This window comes from Gorilla gorilla, chromosome 1, assembly GCF_029281585.2.
Source record: "Gorilla gorilla gorilla isolate KB3781 chromosome 1, NHGRI_mGorGor1-v2.1_pri, whole genome shotgun sequence".
NCBI lineage: Eukaryota > Metazoa > Chordata > Mammalia > Primates > Hominidae > Gorilla > Gorilla gorilla.
In genome coordinates, this window is record NC_073224.2 from 6,067,875 (window position 1) to 6,087,110 (window position 19,236).

General features: G+C 39.0%; 1 protein-coding gene across 1 annotated transcript; it reads right to left on the reverse strand.

Annotated features, from left to right (window-relative positions):
* Positions 1–17,528: 17,528 nt before the first annotated feature.
* Positions 17,529–18,480, reverse strand: LOC129532330 (olfactory receptor 2T11-like). The gene is given in 2 exon segments (XM_055381365.2): positions 17,529–17,855; positions 17,857–18,480. Coding segments are annotated over 2 exon segments (951 nt in total).
* Positions 18,481–19,236: the final 756 nt, after the last annotated feature.

Here is a 19,236-nt window from a genome sequence, read left to right on the forward strand (position 1 = left end):
TTTTACAGCCTTGTCTTGTATATTCTGTCCTATCCATCGTTACATGTCTGAGACCAAATTTGGCTGTTTTTATCATTTCTCTTAAACGTCAGAACCTCATCTCCATGATTTTTCTGTAAACCTTGCTTTGAATTCTTCAGTCTCTCCTATGTTTAGTTATCTAATAACACACGCAATTTAATTCAGACTGATGAAGGATGTCGTCTTAAATCTTTCTGCCTCTCTTTTGTCCTTACTGTGCCTCCAGTGACCAGCATAGGAATGGGCACAAAGCAGGCACCTGACTGTGGAGTGAATAAACCAATGCCTGGCAACATTTACAATGTATAATCGGCAAATCCACTACTTAATTATATTGAGAGGATTAATTTAAAACGATCACGTGAAAACAGTTGAAATGGTAGCTCAGTTCATTTACTGAAAACAAAGGAAGCATTTTAGACAATTCTCTTGGTCTTCGTAACCTTTCGGGACTAGCCCCTAATTACCTGCAAGGATACAAGAGCCCAGGGACCTCCTGAGAAGCCCAGTTTCCTCCGTGTTCCTTATGCTTTTTCCCTTCGTGGAAAAAAGTCATTGCACCTTTCTTTCCATTTCCTAATTCTACATCATGCCTTGTATTTAGTGGAGACTCACTCGGAGTGGGAGAGCCTGAGAGAAGAGCTGGAGACAAGCAAGGTCTGCAGGGGAGATTCCAGGGCAGGCCGGCCCATGACCGGGCCAGCCCTGCCATGACCTGCTTTTCCCACCCAGGTAAGCTGCTTACACTTCCGAGGTGAAACTATTAGAAGATTAAGAAAAAAAAATTAGACGTGTGTAAATTTAGGAGGCACAACATTTCCCTGGAGTTGAAGGGAACTATACTAAGTTCTACAGAACTTGAGTATTTGAAGATGCTTAAATTATCATTGTGCTCTCTTCAGCCACAAGGATCTTGTGCTATAAATTTATCGTAGAATTTGCATGTTAAAACACACCCCCACTAAAGAAGCCACCACATTACTGTATTTGTGACTTTTGTTGCAGAAATATTACTATATACACTGATTTTTCATATTTCAGCTGTGAATTTTTAAAATCACATTCAAAGGCATGAACAGTTAGGTAGTGAATTGTTTACTAAAGTGTCATTTTAAAAGAAATTCAAAAGTTTATTTTACAAGTTTAAACATTTCATGTATACTAATCAGGGTCAGCCTTAATGAAGCTATGGTCTACTTAGAAGTGAAACCTGCATATTAAGCTATTAACTGTTACTCAACAAAGTCACTGAAAATTTCTAGTGCCATAATCTGATGAAAACAGAAAAGAGTTATTTCTCCTCAATAGATTGTCAATGGTTATGGTAAAAAATTAACCAATGAAATGTGTGGTTCCTTGGCACGACTGCAACACAATTCTGGGAAAATACTACAAGTCTCAAACTTTCCATTGTGATTCACTGAACTAAGGAAGCATTACTCAGTAAATTATTATGAAAATTTAGTAAAAAGTTAGGTGAAACTAGGTCCTGTTATCACATTAATTTAAAATATCAAATCGATTAAAGGTTTACATATGGAAAATGAAAATATAAAACAAGACACATGAATGGGTAAAGATTTAGCTAAACTATGAGCAAAGGCAATGAAGAAAACATGGAAAGTAAAATTAGTATTTGAAAAATGAAAACAATCTCTGAATAAAACAAAATTTTTCTAATTAGGAAATTTATGGTTCCTATGACGAATCAAAGGCTAAGGATCGGTAATGTGTAAGATTCTCTTGCATATTCATAAGACAGACATGGCAATTTTTAAAATGACACAAACATGTTAGTAAATTTGTGGAAGACTTGTACATACAAAATAAGACAATGACAAAAAGCACAAAAATGTCCAGTAGTTTGAATAACGGAGGCAAAAAGTGTGTGATTATCAGTGTTGCTATGAGTCCGTGAAAACACCAGTGCCGCCTTTTGTGGTATGCCAGGGTAGATCACTGATGGCAACAACCCGAGTATATGAACATGAAAGGGACACTAACTGTTTAATAAAAATGTAATAACCAACACAATAAAGGAATTCCTTATGCAGATATTCATTATAGTATTGTTTTAAGATTAGTAAAAAATTGGAAGAAATCTACATTGGAAATAAGAAAACTCGGATTCTGTTATTAAGGTAAAATATGAAGTTATATTCAAAACAATATTTTTAAAAAGTAAACACTGAAAATATGTACACAAGAATATTTATGCAGATGTAGAGCTATATACAGCATGATTCTAATCTATAGTATTTTTATATATCTATGTATCTATCTATATATTAAAAATATCATTTTCTCCCACAAAAAATAAGTATGTGAGATGGATATGTTAATTATCATGACATGGTCATTCCACAATGTGTACATGTATTGAAATATCTCACTGTACCCACCAAATATATACAATTATTTGTCAATTAAAAACAATTTTCAAAATCCTATTTTGAAAATTTTAATTATTCTGACTTGATCATTATACAATGTATATATGTGTCAAAACATCACCCCATACCCCATAAAAATATACAATTGTTATGAGTCGATTAAAAACAAAATAAAAAAACTAAAATTTTTACAAAGAAAAAATTTTATAGTAAATGCGGTAGGATTTATTTTATACCTTTATGTATAGCACTCACAGATGTATTTATAGAGTGAAAAAGATGTTTTAAAAAGATAATATGATTTTAAGCATAAGAAATATTATTGACATGAATTTTTTTTGTCACCTTGCAAGGCCCCCTGGTTTGGGCCCAAACACAGCTGCCCCACTCTGGGCTGACCACACCTATTGGTAGCAGCTCTGCATTTCTCTGGGATGGGGCCCAAGAAACAAGCGAAAGGCCCTCTTCCACAACACTGCCAGGTCCCTGCTCACACTGCCTCCAGGCTGAGGGAACAAAGCCTGAGTCACCCCAGAGGTGTGGCCTGTAGCCCAGGAGTACCAAGCTGAGATCTACAGCCAGCACTAAAGGCGGAAGAGGAGCCCACACTTTCAGGGCACTGAGAGGGAGCAAGCCTGCAATTGTGAGAAAATAGAGGAGCCGTGGGGCTGAACAAGGGCCTATCTACCGGCCATTATGCTTAAGCACCATCTACTGGATCACAGCCCAAACTTCGACACCAAAAATACTCTAATATGCCGCCCCGTGAAACCAAGGCCAAGAACTCAGCTATGAGTAAAGACCCTGCACAAAGCCTTGGGCCCTCTGAAAACATCCAGAAGTCAACTGACTGTACTCAAGTTACACCACAGTGAAGGGGACATGAGCCCACACAGATGAGAAGGAACCAGTGCAAGAACTCTGGCAACTCAAAAAGCCAGAGCATCTTTTCTCCAAACAAATGCACTAGCTCCCCCAACTAGGGTTCTTAAGTAGTCTAAAATGGTTGAAATGACAGAAATAGGATTCAGAATATAAATAGGAATGAAGACCATCAAGATTCGGGAGAGAGTTAAACCCAATCCAAAGAATCTAAGGATTACAATAAAATAATACAGGAGTGATCGATGAAATGGCCATTATAAGAATCAAACTGATCTGTGAGAGCTGAAAAACACTACAAGAATTTCTTAATACAATTACAAATATTAATAGCAGATAGGACTAAGCTGAAGAAAGAATCTCAGAGCTTGAAGATGTACTCTAAACTCAGAAAAAATTAAAAATTAAAGAGTGAAGAAAACATCTGAGAAATATGGAATTATGTAAAGAGACCAAATCTATGATTTATATGGTATCTCTGAAACAGGAGAAGAGAAGCAATTCAGGAGACACATTTCAGGAAATTGTCCATGAAAATTTCCCCAAGGTTGTTAGAGAGGCCAATATTCAAATTGAGAGCACTGAGAGAGAACACATTTGGTCTCCCCCCTGTGAGCCCTTTGTCCTCTTGCTCATCACCAGGAAGGGCCCCCCTGGTTTAGGCCCATGACACAGCTGTAACACTCTGGATCAATCACACCTATTGGTAGCAGCTCTGCATTTCTCCATATTCATGTGGGGTAAAGTGTGGTTGGTCGGAGGAAAGTAGACACTCTGGCTTTTTGAGTTGCCAGAGTTCTTGCACTGGTTTGTTCTCATCTGTGTGGGCTCATATCCCTTTAACTGTGGTGTAATTTGAGTACAACTAACTTCTTTTCTGCAAGACACAACACAAGAAGTCCATCACTAAGATACATAGTCATCAGATTCTCGAAGATGGAAAACAAGAAAAATGTTAAAGGCAGCTAGAGAAAAGGGGCAGGTCACCTACAAAGGAAACCCCATAAGCTAACAGCAGATCCTTTAGCAGAAACCCTACAAACCAGAAGAGGTTGGGGGCCTATGTTCAGCATTCCTAAAGAAAAGAATTTTCAACCATGTATTTCATATCCAGCCAAAGGAAGCTTCATAAACAAAGGAAAAATAAGATTCTTTTCAGACAATGCTAAGGGAGTTCCTTACAACCAGACCTGCCTTACAAGAGGTCCTGAAAGGAGTGTTAAATGTGGAAAGAAAAGACCATTACCAGTCACTACCAAAACACACTTAAATACATAGACCATTGACACTATAAAGCAACCACACAAACAAGCCTGCAAACAAACAAACAAGAAACACCTAGGGACAGGATGACAGGATCAAATCTACACATATCAATGGTAATCTTGAATGTAAACAAGCTAACTGCCTCAAAGGGCACAGAGTGGGAAGCTGGATAAAGAAGATTCAAAGGTATGCTGTCATCAAAAGACCCATTTAACACGCAATGACACCAATAGGCTCAAAGTAAAGGGATGGAAAAAAATCTACCAAGCAAATGGAAACAAAAAAGCAAGGGTTTCGATTCTAGTTTCAGGCAAAACAGACTTCAAATCAGCAAAGGTCACAAAAGACAAAGATGGCCATAATATAATGGTACAGGTTTCCATTCAACAAGATCTAACTATCCTAGATATCTATGCATACAACACAGAAGCACCCAGGTTCATGAAGCAAGTTCTTAAAGACCTACAAAGATACTCAGACTCCCATACAATAATAATGGGAGATTTCAGCATCCCCGACAGTATTGAGGCAAAAAGCTAACAAAGAGACTTGAGACCTAAACTCAACAGTTGGCCAAATGGACCGAATAGACATCTTCAGAACTCTGAACCCCAAAACAGAATACACATTCTTCTCACCTGTACACAGAATACACATTCTTCTCACCTGTACACAGCATATACTCCAAAATTGACCAATCGGACACAGAACAATCCTCAGCAACTTAATTATACCAACCATATTCTTGGACCACAGTGCAATAAATATAGAAATCAATACTAAGAAAATCACTCAAAACAAAGTTATACGAAAATTCAATATGCTAATGGTGACTTTTTGTAGACAACAAAATTAAGGCAGAAATCAAGAAATTATTTGAAACTAATGAGAACAAAGGTAAAACATAGCAGAATCTCTAGGATGTAGCTAAAGAAGTGTTAAGGAGGAGTCTGCAACACTAAATATCCACATGAAAAAGTCAGAAAGACCTAAAATTAACAACCTAACATCACACTTAGAAGAACTAGAGAAACAAGAGCAAACCAACTCCAAAACTAGCAAAGAATTAATCAAAATCAGAGCTTTATGGGAGGAAATTGAGATGTGAAAAACCATATGAAAGATCAACGAATCCAGGAGTTCGTATTTGAAAAACGTAAAGAGACAAATAGACCACTAGATAGACTAAGAAAAAAGAGAAGCTACAAATAAGTACAATCAGGATTGACAAAGAGTTCATTACCAGCAACCTGACAGAAACATCAACCAAAGAAAACCCTCGGAAACTACTATGAACAGCTTTATGCTAGAGAATCTAGAAGAAATCAATGAATTCCTGGACACATACAACCTCTCAACATTGAATCAGGATGAAACGGAATCCCTGAACAGACCAATAAAAAGTTCTGAAATTAAATTCATAATAAAAAGCCTGCCAACTACAAAAAGTCCAGGACCAGACAGATTCATAACTAAATTCTACAAGAGGTACAAAGAAGAGCTCATATCGTTCCTACAGAAAGTATTCCAAATAATTGAGGAGAGACCCCTCCCTAACTTATTCTATAAGACCAGCATCATCCTGATCCCCAAACCTGGCAGAGATACACACACAAAAAGAAAAACTTCAGGCCAGTATCCTTGATTAACATAGATGCAAAAATCTTCAACAAAATACAAATGGAATCTAACAGTACATCAAAAAGTTTATTCACCGTGACCAAAGTAGGATTCATCCCTGGGATGCAAGGTTGGTTCAACATCACATCACATAGAACTAAAAACAAAAACCACATGATTATCTCAATGATTCAGAAAAGGCTTTTGATAAATTTTAACTCCCATGTTAAAAACTCAATTAAACTAGTCATTGAAGAAATATACCTCAAAATAGCAAATGCCTCCTATGAAAACTCCACAGTGATCATACTGAATGTGCAAAAGCTGGAAGCATTTCCCTTAAAACCCAGCAAAAGATAAGGATGTCCTCTCTCACCACTCCTATTCAACATAGTATTGGAAGTTCTGGCCAGAGCAATCAGCAAGAGAAGGAAATAAAAGACATCCAAATAGGAAGAAAAAAAGCTCAAACTATCCCTGCTTGCAGACAACATGATACTATATCTAGTAAACCACATGGTCTCTGTCCCAAAGCTCCTTGATCTGATAAACAACTTCAGCAAAGTTTCAGGATATAAAATCAAGGTACAAAACTCAGTAGCCTTCCTATGCACCAACAACATTCACGCTGAGAGCCAAATCAAGAATGCAGTCTCCTTCATAATAGCCACGAAAATAAAATATCTAGGAATACAGTTAACCAGAGGTGAAAGATCTCTACAATGAAAGTTACAAAACACTGCTCAAATGAGAGATGAAACAAACAAATGGAAAAGCATTACATGCTCATGAATAGGAAGAATCAATACCATGAAAATGGTCATCCTGCCCAAGGCAATTTCCAGATTCAGTGCTATTCACATATAAAACTACCTATGGAATTCTTCACAGAATTAGAAAAAAATATTTTAAAATTCACATGGAACCAAAAAAGAGCCCGAATAGCCAAGGCAATTCTAAGCAAAAGAACAAAGCTGGAGGCATCACACTACCCAACTTTAAATCATGCAACAGGGCTACAGTAACCAAAACAGCATGGTACTGGTACAAAAACAGGTATATAGACCAATGGGACAAAGTAGAGAGCCCAGAAATAATGACACACACCTAAAACCATCTGATCTTCAACATGGTGAACAAAAACAAGCAATAGGGAAAGAACTCCATGTTCAGTAAATGTTGCTAAAATAACTGTGTAGCCATAATGCAAAAGATTGAAACTGGACCCCTTCCTTATACTACATAGAAAAGTCAACTCAAGATTGATTAAACCCTTAACTGTAAAACCTAAAACCATAAAACATCTGGAAAATAACCTAAGAAATATCATTCTAGACATAGGACCCAGAAAAGATTTTATGGTGAAGATGGCAATAGCAAGGTCAAGTAAGGTCAACAAAAGTGAAAACTGACAAACGGGATCTAATTAGACTAAAGAGCTTTTGCACAGTGGGCAAAGGATATTAACAGATACTTTTCCAAAAATGACTTACATTCAGGCAACAAGGATATAAAAAATGCTCAATATCACTAATCATTAGAGAAGTCCAAATGAAAACCACAATGAGATACCATCTCACACCTGTCAGTGTGGCTATTACTAAAAAGTAAAAAAATAACAGACACTGGTTAGGTTGCAGAGAATAGGGAATGCTTATACACTCCTGTTGGGAATGTAAATTAGTTCAGCCATTGTGAAAGTAGTTTGGCAATTTCTGAAAGAACGTAGAATTACCTTTTGACCCAAAGGAATATAAATCATTCTACCATGAAGCCACACACACACACGTTTGTTCTTCACAGCATTGTTCATAATAGCCAAGAAATGGAATCAACCTAAACGTACATCAGTGGTAGACTGAATCAAGAAAATACTGTACATATACATCATGGAATACATGCAGCCAGAAAAAACAAGATCTTGTTTTTTGTGGCAATGTTGATGGAGGTAGAGGCCACTATGCTAAGTAAACTAACACAGAAACAGAAAACCAAACACCACATATTTTCACTTCTGAGTGGGAGCTAAACAGAGGACCTACGGACACAAAGAATAACAGACCCCCCCCACCGGGCCTGCTCGAGGGTGTAGGGAGGAAAGTGAGGGCTGAAAACCTACCTATCAGGAAGTATGCTCATCCCTTGGGTGGTGAAATAATCAGTGACATGCAATTTACCTATATAACAAACCCGCACATGTACCCCTCAACCTGAAATAAAAGTTGGAAAAAAAACTTTAAAAAAGAGAGAACGTCTCAAGGACAAATGCTGTTAGAATAAAACTACCAATCCCGAATTGTAAACCCAGCTATACTATCATTCAAAAGTAAGGGTAGTTAGACAGGAGAAATAAGTTTAGATCTATTGTATAATATGATGATTACAGTTTATATATATGTATTATATATTTATTTTCAAATTGCTAGATTTTAAATACTCCACCACTCAAAAATTATAGGATGTGAAGTAATTGATATGTTGATTAGCTTGATTTTGTCTTTCCAAAATGTGTATATATGTATAATACATATTAAAACATTGGGTTGTACACCATATATACAATTGTCAATTAAAATATAAATTTAAAAATTTGAAAGAAAATGGTAATAAAAAATAAAAGGATTAAATTAACAAAAGATATTTTCAGGCCTTTTTTGAAACATAAGTGTTTACCACTCAGTGAAGGGACTCATGTTTAAAGCATAAATACAGAAGAATCAAGATGTTGGGAGAAAAAACAGCAACGAAGTTTTGGAAGCTGGAAAGCCAAAGGAAACTGTTTTTGACTTATAAAAATCTCAAAGCAGAACACTGAGCTGGTGAGTGGAGAAGTTCGGAAGCAAGTTGATTCCTACTGGAAGAACTCCTAATCAGGTCTGTCTAAATATTACAGGTAACATTGAAATGGGAGGCTTGGCTAAAAGTTTGTATAAAAACTGTTACACACGCACTTCAGTTAGACAATCCTTCCTCCCCGACCTGACGCGACACTAACTTGGGAGGTGTTGTACCCAAGGGGCTCTGGGATTGGAAAACAGACATTGCGTGGGTGTAAGTGGGAAGTCTGCACCCTGCATTGTGAAGCACACCAGCACGTTTCCCCAACGTGGGTTCTCAGAATGCTGGCAGCTCCCAGAAAGATTTGCAGAGGAAGCAGACCATACCAAAGAAAATACCTAGGAATACTGACATTTGAGGTTTCCAAAATAAGTCATTTACATCATAGTTTAGTGACTCCTACTCGTTAAGTCTTGTCCTTATCCAGAGACTAACATTAGGAGAGAGACAGGGATTACAAAACTTGACGAAAGCTTCTAAAATAAACGCAGAAATCATGCAAATCAGTGAAAATAAGAGGAAATACAGTATGCAGTAAGTAGAGAAACTCTATAAAAGATAACTGACTAATCTGCTATGACAGATAAGAACATACGAACAGATATTAAACTAGAACAGGGTGTTTTAAACAGAGCATTGGAGAAATTTTTAAGAGTTCTTGAACATTTAGATTATGGCAGTGTAGACTGTAAAGTAGGACAAGACAGATGCAAAAGAAGGTAGAAGAAGAGATCCAGTTTGAGAGTCAGGAGGCAAATCAAGTAATAAAAATTCCAGAGGAAAAGAATGTTTTAGATGGAAGGAAAGCACATATTCCAGTCATGTTTCAGAGCAAAAATTCTAGAATTGAAAGACACGTTTCAAGATGAAAAGGTTCATCAATTGCCCAACATAATTGTTAAAAAGAGCCCTTATGAAGACATTATGAATGTTTAACACGACTGCCAAAGGAGAGCCTGAAGCCTCCAGGGGGGCGACAACACATCTAAAATTGAGAGCATGGAACTCCCAGGAGAAATACTGAATGTTAGAAGACAATGGAGGAGGGACATCCTCATATTCATGAGGGAAAGCTTTTTTCAACCTACACATGGACACCTGGCCAGATCTACTGTCAAGTGGAAGGATAAAAAAATCATTTTCAAACATGCAAGGCCTTTAAAAAATTTCCTCCCACGGACTTTGTTTATAAACCTGTTGAAAGACATGCTCCACAATGGGGAGGTTTTAAAGTAGAAGACGTGGTACACAGACGAGAATCCAGAGGGTCATGGTGAAGAGGCAGCATCTCAGGAGGAGCCCCGTGCAGCGCAGCCCATCTCTGGGGCAAGCAGCCTGGATGGAAGCAGCAGAGCAGGGGCTGCAGAAGAGGGAGGGCTGTGAAGACGCACCGAGAATTCCTGAGAGAGTCACAGTTTCAACAGGATATTTATCAGAAGAGTGTATATATGTGTGTGTGTATATATGTGTGTGTGTGTATATATGTGTGTGTGTGTATATGTGTGTGTGTGTATATGTGTGTGTGTGTATATATGTGTGTGTGTGTATATATGTGTGTGTGTGTATATGTGTGTGTGTGTATATATGTGTGTGTGTATATGTGTGTGTGTATATGTGTGTGTGTGTATATGTGTGTGTGTATATGTGTGTGTGTATATGTGTGTGTGTGTATATGTGTGTGTGTATGTGTGTGTGTGTATATGTGTGTGTGTGTATATATGTGTGTGTGTATATAATGTGTGTGTATATAATGTGTGTGTATATATGTGTATATATATGTGTATGTGTATATATATATGTGTATATATATGTGTATATATACACACACACACAGAGAAATTAGTCATCTTTTCTTTCATGTATACATATATATGTATATATACACACACACCCATATATATGTATATACAAATACCTATATCTCCTAGCTACTGGGGAGGCTGAGGTGGGAGCATTGCTAGAGACCAGGAGTTCAATCTCTCTCTTGACCCAGCTGGTCAAGAATGATTACCAACCCTCAAAACCCATCCTGTCCCCACTCAGTCACCAAAGTGATTGTGACTCTGACTTCTGACACAGTATTCTATCAGTGTCAATCTTCCAATCTCTGCTCTTTAGACCTATCTGCCTCTCAGAGCATGCTCACAGGAGACGGCACCACACAACCTGCTTGTGCCCCTTAGAGTCCTCTTGTAGCCCAGCTTGCCCTCTGCACTTGCTCTTCTGCACATCACTGATGGCAGCTAGTTTTGGGACCTTGTTCACCAAGTCAGGTTTTGTGAGATGAAGTCAAATTTTGTTCATAACTACTCTATGCTCTTCATTAATGGCTGGGACTCTGGAAATAAGCTCATTCTGATGAAAAGGCTAATAAGTAATCTGTTTTGTTTTCTTTTTAAAAATGTTAATCTTCCCATTTTTATGTCTTTTCTCTTTACTGGTATTTGAAATGCACATCTTTGTAACCAGGTCACAAGAATGATTTTGCTTGGATTGCTTGGTGGCCTCAGACATAGGGTTCAGAAGCATCTTTCAATGTCATTATCTTTTTATCAGATCTTGAATTGCTTATTTGTTGTTTGTGTATGTTTATGTCCATGGGCACTCATATGGGTTCTTCTCACTACAAAAATCAGGGTCCCCCTTCCTAAAATTCCGGCTAAATACTAAAGGGTTTTAAACCAAAAGTAAAATTCTAAGGCTCCCTCAACCATCTGAATAGGGCCCTCATCTCAGCAAGGGCATTCCAAAGGTAACCTGATAAACTAGTTCAGGCCATGATGGGAAGGAAGAGCTTGACAGGCCTCACGATACCCTCCCCTCCCCCTTTTGGAATTACTGATAAGTCTTAAAGATTAAAGAATCTGTCCTAAGTCTGATTAAAAAACATTTACAATCTTCTCTCTGAAGCCTGCTTGTTGGAGGCCTCATCTACAAGATCAAGTCTTGGTCTCCACAAACCCTTACCATAACCAGACATTTCTTTCTACTGATAAACAACTCTTTCAGCTAATTGCCAATCAGAAAATCTTTGAATCTGCCTCTGACTTGGAAACTCCTGCTTCCAATTGTTCTGTGTTTCCAGGTCAAACCGCTGTACATCTTATACATGTTGACTGATGTCTTATGTCTCCCTAAAATGCGTAACACCAAGTTGTCCAGCCACCTCAGACCCACGTTCTCAGGATCTTCTGAGGGTGGTTCCATGGGCCATTGGTCACTCATTTGGCTCAGAATAAATCTTAAGATACAGGGTTTGACTTTTCATCGACAGGGTACACAATTTTATTTATATAATTTTCAATGAATAGTAAAAATTAAACTGTAGTATTTAGGAATATTTATCCAGTCATGCAAGAAAAAATCCAGGGAATAATTACTAAGAAATTCATTTGGCAAAATAACTGATCAATATTCTTCACTGTCAAGGCCCAACTAAAGAAATGTTAGAAACTTAACTGAGTGAGAATTGCTCAGTCAAGGTTTATTAAGCTAATATTAGAGTATGTCTAGAAAAATAAGCCACAGACACACCCGTGGCCATTTTTCCAAAGAGGTTTTTAGAACACTCAGTACGTATACATTTTCTTAAGGTGGGGAAAGGCATATAGGAAGACGGGCAGGTTGGTGGTAAGGTCAATGGTTACGTTTCTGGAGACTTCAGTTAGTGCCCAGTAAATGTACATTTTACACAGGATAAGGTGAATGTCTGAAGAGAAAGAAGGAGCCAAGGAAGAGTCAATTATGCAGAAGTCCCTGGGTAGGTGGAAGAATGATTTGTCTCATCTGGACTTTGTTCTGCTCCTGGAAAGAAGCTTGTCATCAACATTATCAGTGTGGAATTGAGCAGACAGAAGAGTTCAAGACCAGCCTGGCCAATATGGTGAAACCCTGTCTCTACTAAAAATACAAAAAATTAGCCAGGCATGGTGGTGGGCGCCTGTAATCCCAGCTACTTGGGAGGCTGTGGCAGGAGAATCACTTGAACCCAGGAGGGGAGGTTACACTGAGCTGAGATCATGCCATTGCACTCCAGCGTGGGCAGCAAGAGCAAAACTGTTTCAAAATAATGTCAGCATTAAGAGAAATTGAGTGACGGCCACATTGGAAGCTCATTGTGCTAATTTTGCACATTTTTGCATGTCTAAAAGTAGTTCAAATGAAAGTTAGAGACATTTAGAATAATGCCTGTCTTTGCCCTGGGGCATGTGTGGTGATCAAACCACAAGAGCGCCCTGGAGTGCTGGTTATGTTCTGTTTCTTGATGGGGTGAGGGGTTATTTCATGAATGGTTTCACAACTGTTTTCTTGAGATGATTAATGATGAGTTTTGCATGGCATTTCTAGTGTTATATTTCATAGTATAAGAAGAGCTTAACACTCATTTATAATGTGATTTTCTTAGAAGCCCTGCTGTTGCCTGCGTCATTAAGTGGTGATTCAATTCACTCCCTAAAATTACAAAGTGGCTGGAATTAAATATCCCCCAAGCAAAGACTTCTTTCCTCTATGTTGTAGCAAATTCAATAACTTTTCAAGTTTTACCAAATAAAGTGAGGGATATTAACTATAAAGCTATTAAATTCTATCTATAATTACAGAAATATATATGGAGAAACAAACTTTTTGGCAAATTATTTGGCAATTAATAATCAGATTCAAGGTTTTTATACAATTCATTGTATTTTTTCCAATTGATTCTGGAGGGATTACAGAGTAAAAATAACTGCTAAAATGCAGAAAATGTTTAATGGCAAACAAAAATGATGTCACCATCAGTCCAAAGGTACCGATAATACGTTATTCATTTTTGTTTTTTTATTCTCCTAATGATACATGCAGTTTTAAAGAATAAAGAACACATGGTGTTGTTTTAGGATACTGTCATATTACTAACTGGCCACAAGGTGTCAGGAGGAGGATGTCATGGTGTCCCATAGTAACACCTGCAGGATGTCTAATACAATCTACAGATAATCACTTGGGACTTTGTATTCATGTATAGATTTCTTCCTGTACGGATAGATCAGCAAGCCAAGAGAAAGTGGGGAGATATATAACCATCTTAGATGCAATCACAAATGTCTCAGTGCAGTACCTGAGGTAGAATCTATTCAACGAATCAAGGAACTCCTGATGAGAGCTTTGCCTAGGGAACCCACAGAAGACGGCTTGGCTAGATCACTCAGGCAGAGCCCCCATGGCCTGAAGGAGCAACAGTTGTAGGCTTAGAAAATACCTGCTCTAAGAAGCCTCTTCCTCATTCTTCAACTATGATAGACTCTGAGCAAGATAGTAAACTATGGCACAGAGAGGTTAGGTAACATGCTCAGGGCACACAGCCCAGAGAGAAATAGGCTAATATTCAGACTCCAGGGGGTTCAAGCTCCAAGCATATGGCCTTATCACCCTTAAATTGCCTTTGAAATTGGCAGATGGGGTGGAAATAATTAAAGAACAGTTAAATATTCATGGGGAAAAAACCTTATAAAAAGCTATTCAACACCTGAACAATCTGTTACTGGGCATATACGCTGGTATCACACAGTATTTTAGTGAAATCTGTGCGCGCATCTCCTCTTGGTGCCAACTACAACTAGGACACTCAGGGCAGGGACATTTTCCCATGCTAAACGGGAACCCATCACCAGAGAAGCCACCACAAAGCCAAGATTACAGAGAATGTTTTAGGAGTAGGGTGGAATTTAACTTCTAAACGTAAATAATTAACATTTTGAAATGAAGTGACAGTGTCACCTTATAATGCAAAATCATGCCATGTTATACAAGAAACTCCATACCATGAAGAATTCTGGCTATGCAACTTTTAATTGCCCAAAGAGAAATTTATTGAAATAAACAGCTACTGAACATCTATTACATACTGCAAATTATATGCCTCGGAAAAGCATAAATATGACATACTTTATTCACAAAGGAATAAGTTTGTAGTAGTAACAGCAGCAGTTGCTGATGTTATTTTGTCCTTGTTTTTAACATAATTCTAGTTAACATATTGAGTGCCTACTATTTTCTGGCCACCATCCCGAACACACATCATGAATCGTCTGACAAATGTGCTGTGCTAAATTCATAAATTCAATGCAAAGGAGAAGAAGTCCGAAGGTTGTCCTACAATCCAGATGTCTCTACTAGCTTATTAACTTACCTGTTCTCCAAGATGATTCTCTTCTCTCAAACTTTCGACAGGACCACCCTGATCTTTACTCATAGACGCTCTCATTGATTCTAACTGCACTGAGAAGATACATACCATCGGAAGGGAACTTAGTTGTAACACACGCTCTGCCTGACCCCCTGCTATTGTCCATGAGTTGGCCATACCATCGGAAGGGAGCTTAGTTGTAACACACACTCTGCCTGACCCCCTGCTATGGTCCATGAGTTGGCCATGCTCTTACAGAAGTTCAGACTCTCCACTTCTAAGCTGGTTTCTGTGCTTTCGGCCACTCTCAAAGGCCATCTTTCTGAAAGTTTCCTCCATTTCTCATATATCGATTTTCTTTTTGTACTGAATTATTCCTTTGAACTTCACACTCAATATCACATGACAGCACCATTAACATCAAACACATTGGTATCACATGTTTTCCTAGTTATACTCCATTTCCTTTACAAAAAAATCTGAAAATTCATACTCACCTTATCCACTTCCTCCCCCTTGATTTTACCCTGAATCATCTCTAAGCATTTCTCCATTAAAAATGGTCACTAAGGTTACAAGTAACCTTTCACGTTGCTAAATACAGTAACCAAATCCCACTTATTTCAGCCATAGACTGCACTTGTTGCAGTTGCTTTTACTGTCTTTCTTTAAACACTTTGTCTTAGATTTCTTCTAACCTCATAAAACCCTATCTAATTTTTCATGTGACGCCAGCTGCCTCAGATCTCGTCTCAAACTTTCTCTTAAGAAAACCCTCAAAAAACCTGTTTTTAAATGCTCTTCGTACTCTGAAGATTATTAAATGTATGCTTTATGTTCAGAACTCTAAGCTGAAGTACAATTCACTTTACATATACCTTCAATATCTCTCTGTATTTATGTATTTTGAGACAAGGTCTCTCTGCCACTCAGGCTGGAGCACAGTGGTGCCATCATGGCTCACTGCAGCCTCAACTTCTCAGCCTCCAGTGATCCTCCCACCTCAGCCTCCCAAGTAGCTGGGACTACAGGCATGTGCCACCACATCCAACTAATATTTGTGTTTTTGGTAGAGATGGGGTTTTGCTATGTTGGCAGGCTGGTCTCAAAGTCCTGAGCTCAAGCAATCCACCCTCCTTGGTCTCCACTAAAGTGCTGGGAGTACAGGTATGAGCTACTGCACCCGGCCTAGCTTAAATACCTAATAGATATTTCCAAATTATCTTCAGTGAATTCTTGACTTCTGCTACCAACCAGTTTTCCAAATATCAATGAATATTCCATTTTTTTATTCACCTGGGCCCAAACCAATAAGTTATCCTTCACTCTACACCTGTTGCTAACACACGCCAAATCCATGAGCTAAATCCTTTGTGTCCACCCTACACAAGCCATCCTTGTTTCTCATCTCTGAAACCTCCTGAATTGTCTTCCTGTATCCATGTTTGCCCTTTGTTCTATTTTCCTACACTGTAGGCATAGTGATGCTTTAAAAATGTCTGTTATCATGTAACACCCGCATGGAAAACTCCAAGGACTTCCCACCCCACTCAGCCAATTTCAAAGTGCCTTAAGTGTTGCTGTTGAATCACAGAACTTGGAAAAGTGAAGTTTCTGGCTATGGATGTTAACGAACCTGGTATCCTGTTAATACACCCTCAAGGAAAGTGGCAGTTGTGTTCTTTGATGCTAAGTGTTAGAGTCTATTCCCTGTGAGTAGCTGTGTCATGCTGAACCTCCACCCATTCATACTCAGTTCTGTTCAATTCACCAGCATTTATTGTGGCCTAGTACTTGACAGCTGCTGTCTGTACTCAAGAGGGTCAGAGATTCAATGATAATATTAGAGCTTATAGTTACTTGGGGTTAATACTAAAAAAAGACGACTACAGTGTGTGCTTTTATCTTCTTTGCCACTTGTGTATTGGCATTCTTTTACTCTATTGCTGCTAATCACAGAATTTGACTGTAAACATTTGATAGCTTTTGTAGGTCTCTTTCATTTTGTGTTGTTTAAACATGAACAAATGTTGTGAAGGAGATCTAGTTCAGAGTGAAAGGTTGCTGTGAACTCTAGTATTTGGGGTTTTTCTTCCCTAAATAAAAAGACTAGATAAATTATTTAACTTCATAATAAACCGTTTTTGATACTTCACTGAAATATCTCTGCATAACAGTAAAACATCTTTCCCTTGCTCCCCTGCGGAGCAAGAATCCAGACAGGGTGAATCATCTTAACTGCCAGTAGTAAGTATAGGTTGATAGCCGAGCAAATCATCTCTAGGGCAACAGGGCAAACGGAGGAAGTTCTTAGGAAGCCTTATCCTCTTGGCAGTGGCTCTCTAAGCATCACTTGTTGCTACTTTCCGAGCAGATGAGCAACATGCAAATACCTTTTTAAATGCCCCTATGACGTCCTTGTTTCTGAGGCTGTAGATGAGAGGATTAAGCATGGGCGTGACAATGGTATAGAAGGCTGACACTACTTTGTCCTGCTCGGGGGTGTGGAAGGACTGGGGCAGCACGTATGTGTAGAAGGCAGCCCCATAGAAGATGCTAACTACAGTCAAGTGGGAGGAACAAGTGGTGAAGGCCTTTTTGCGACCTTCAGCAGAGCGCATGTGGTGGACGGTTAACAAGATGAGGGAGTAGGAAGCGGAGATGATAGAAGATGGGGATGAGCAACATGAGGACACAGCAGGTGTACATCAGAGTTTCATACAAAGACGTGTCTGCACAGGCCAGTTTCAGAACTGCTGGGATCTCACAGAAAAAATGGTTGATACTTCGGGAGCCACAGTAAGGGATATTCATGGTGATGGGAGTGAGCAGAAAGCCATCGAGGGAGCCCCCAAACCAGGCACCAGCAGCCAGCAAAAGACACTTCTTGCGGTTCATCAGGACTGGGTATCTCAGAGGGTTACAGCCAGCCACGTAGCGGTCATAGGCCATGAGGCCCAGGAGGAAGAACTCAGAACCAATCATGGTCAGGTAGAGGAAGATCTGGATGCCACAGGCCACAAAGGAAATGGTCTTCTCTTTAGAAACCATGTCTGCCAGGAGCTTTGGGACAGTGGTACAGATGAAAAGGGTGTCCATGATGGACAGCTGACTGAGCAGAAAGTACATGGGGGTGTGGAGGCGAGAGTCCACCTGAATCAAGAATATCATGACCAAATTTGCAGTTACAGCCCCCACGAAAACAGCAAGGATCACTGTGAATACAATCCCGGCAGCCTCACTGTTCACCAGAAGCCCCAGGAGGGTGAAGTCAGAGGATGATGTGTTTGTCATTGATATGGCCCACGAGCATCCCAGGGCAACGGGAAGACACAAGGACCAGGAAGGAGGCAAGAGAACACGTTCAAGATGGGAAAGGTCTGCTGCAGTAGAGGTGACACTTCTGAGCACTGTCAGGATGAAGCTTCCAGGCTAGAGGCTAGAGAAGAACAGGCAGACCAACATGCACATCATGAAGCAGAAACCATGGCTGCATTTCCCTGTCAGAGAACAGCTCCTTCTATATTGCGTCTATGGTTCATCATGCTGCTGGAGGTTATGGTAACTGCGTGATACAATTGCTGTATGCTACACCAAGAATGGGGTTTTAACCATATCTGTTCTGTCCATGCTGCATTTCTTGTATCCAGAAAGTTATCTAGCCCATAGTAGGGTTAAGTAAATACTAGTTGGAAAAAAGGGTGATTCATTGATTGACCAAATGGATAAAGGGGAGTGAAGTAAATCACTGAAGAAATGAAGGGTTAGGATAACTATTAGGGAACGTTTTATTCACGAAGCCCCATGTTTCTGTTCTATTTCTTTTTAATTATTTGTATAAGTTTAAGGACAAGTGCAGTGTCATGACATGGATGTATCGCATAGTGGAGTCTTGTCCTTTGGGGTAACCATAAGTCAATAGCGTAGGTTGTGCTCATATTATTAATCTCTCACCCCTCGCTCCCCTTTCACCCCCTACTCTTCCAAGTCTTCGATGCCTATTATTCCACTGTTTATGTCTAAAGTTGGGATTCCTCACTGTTCTTTGTG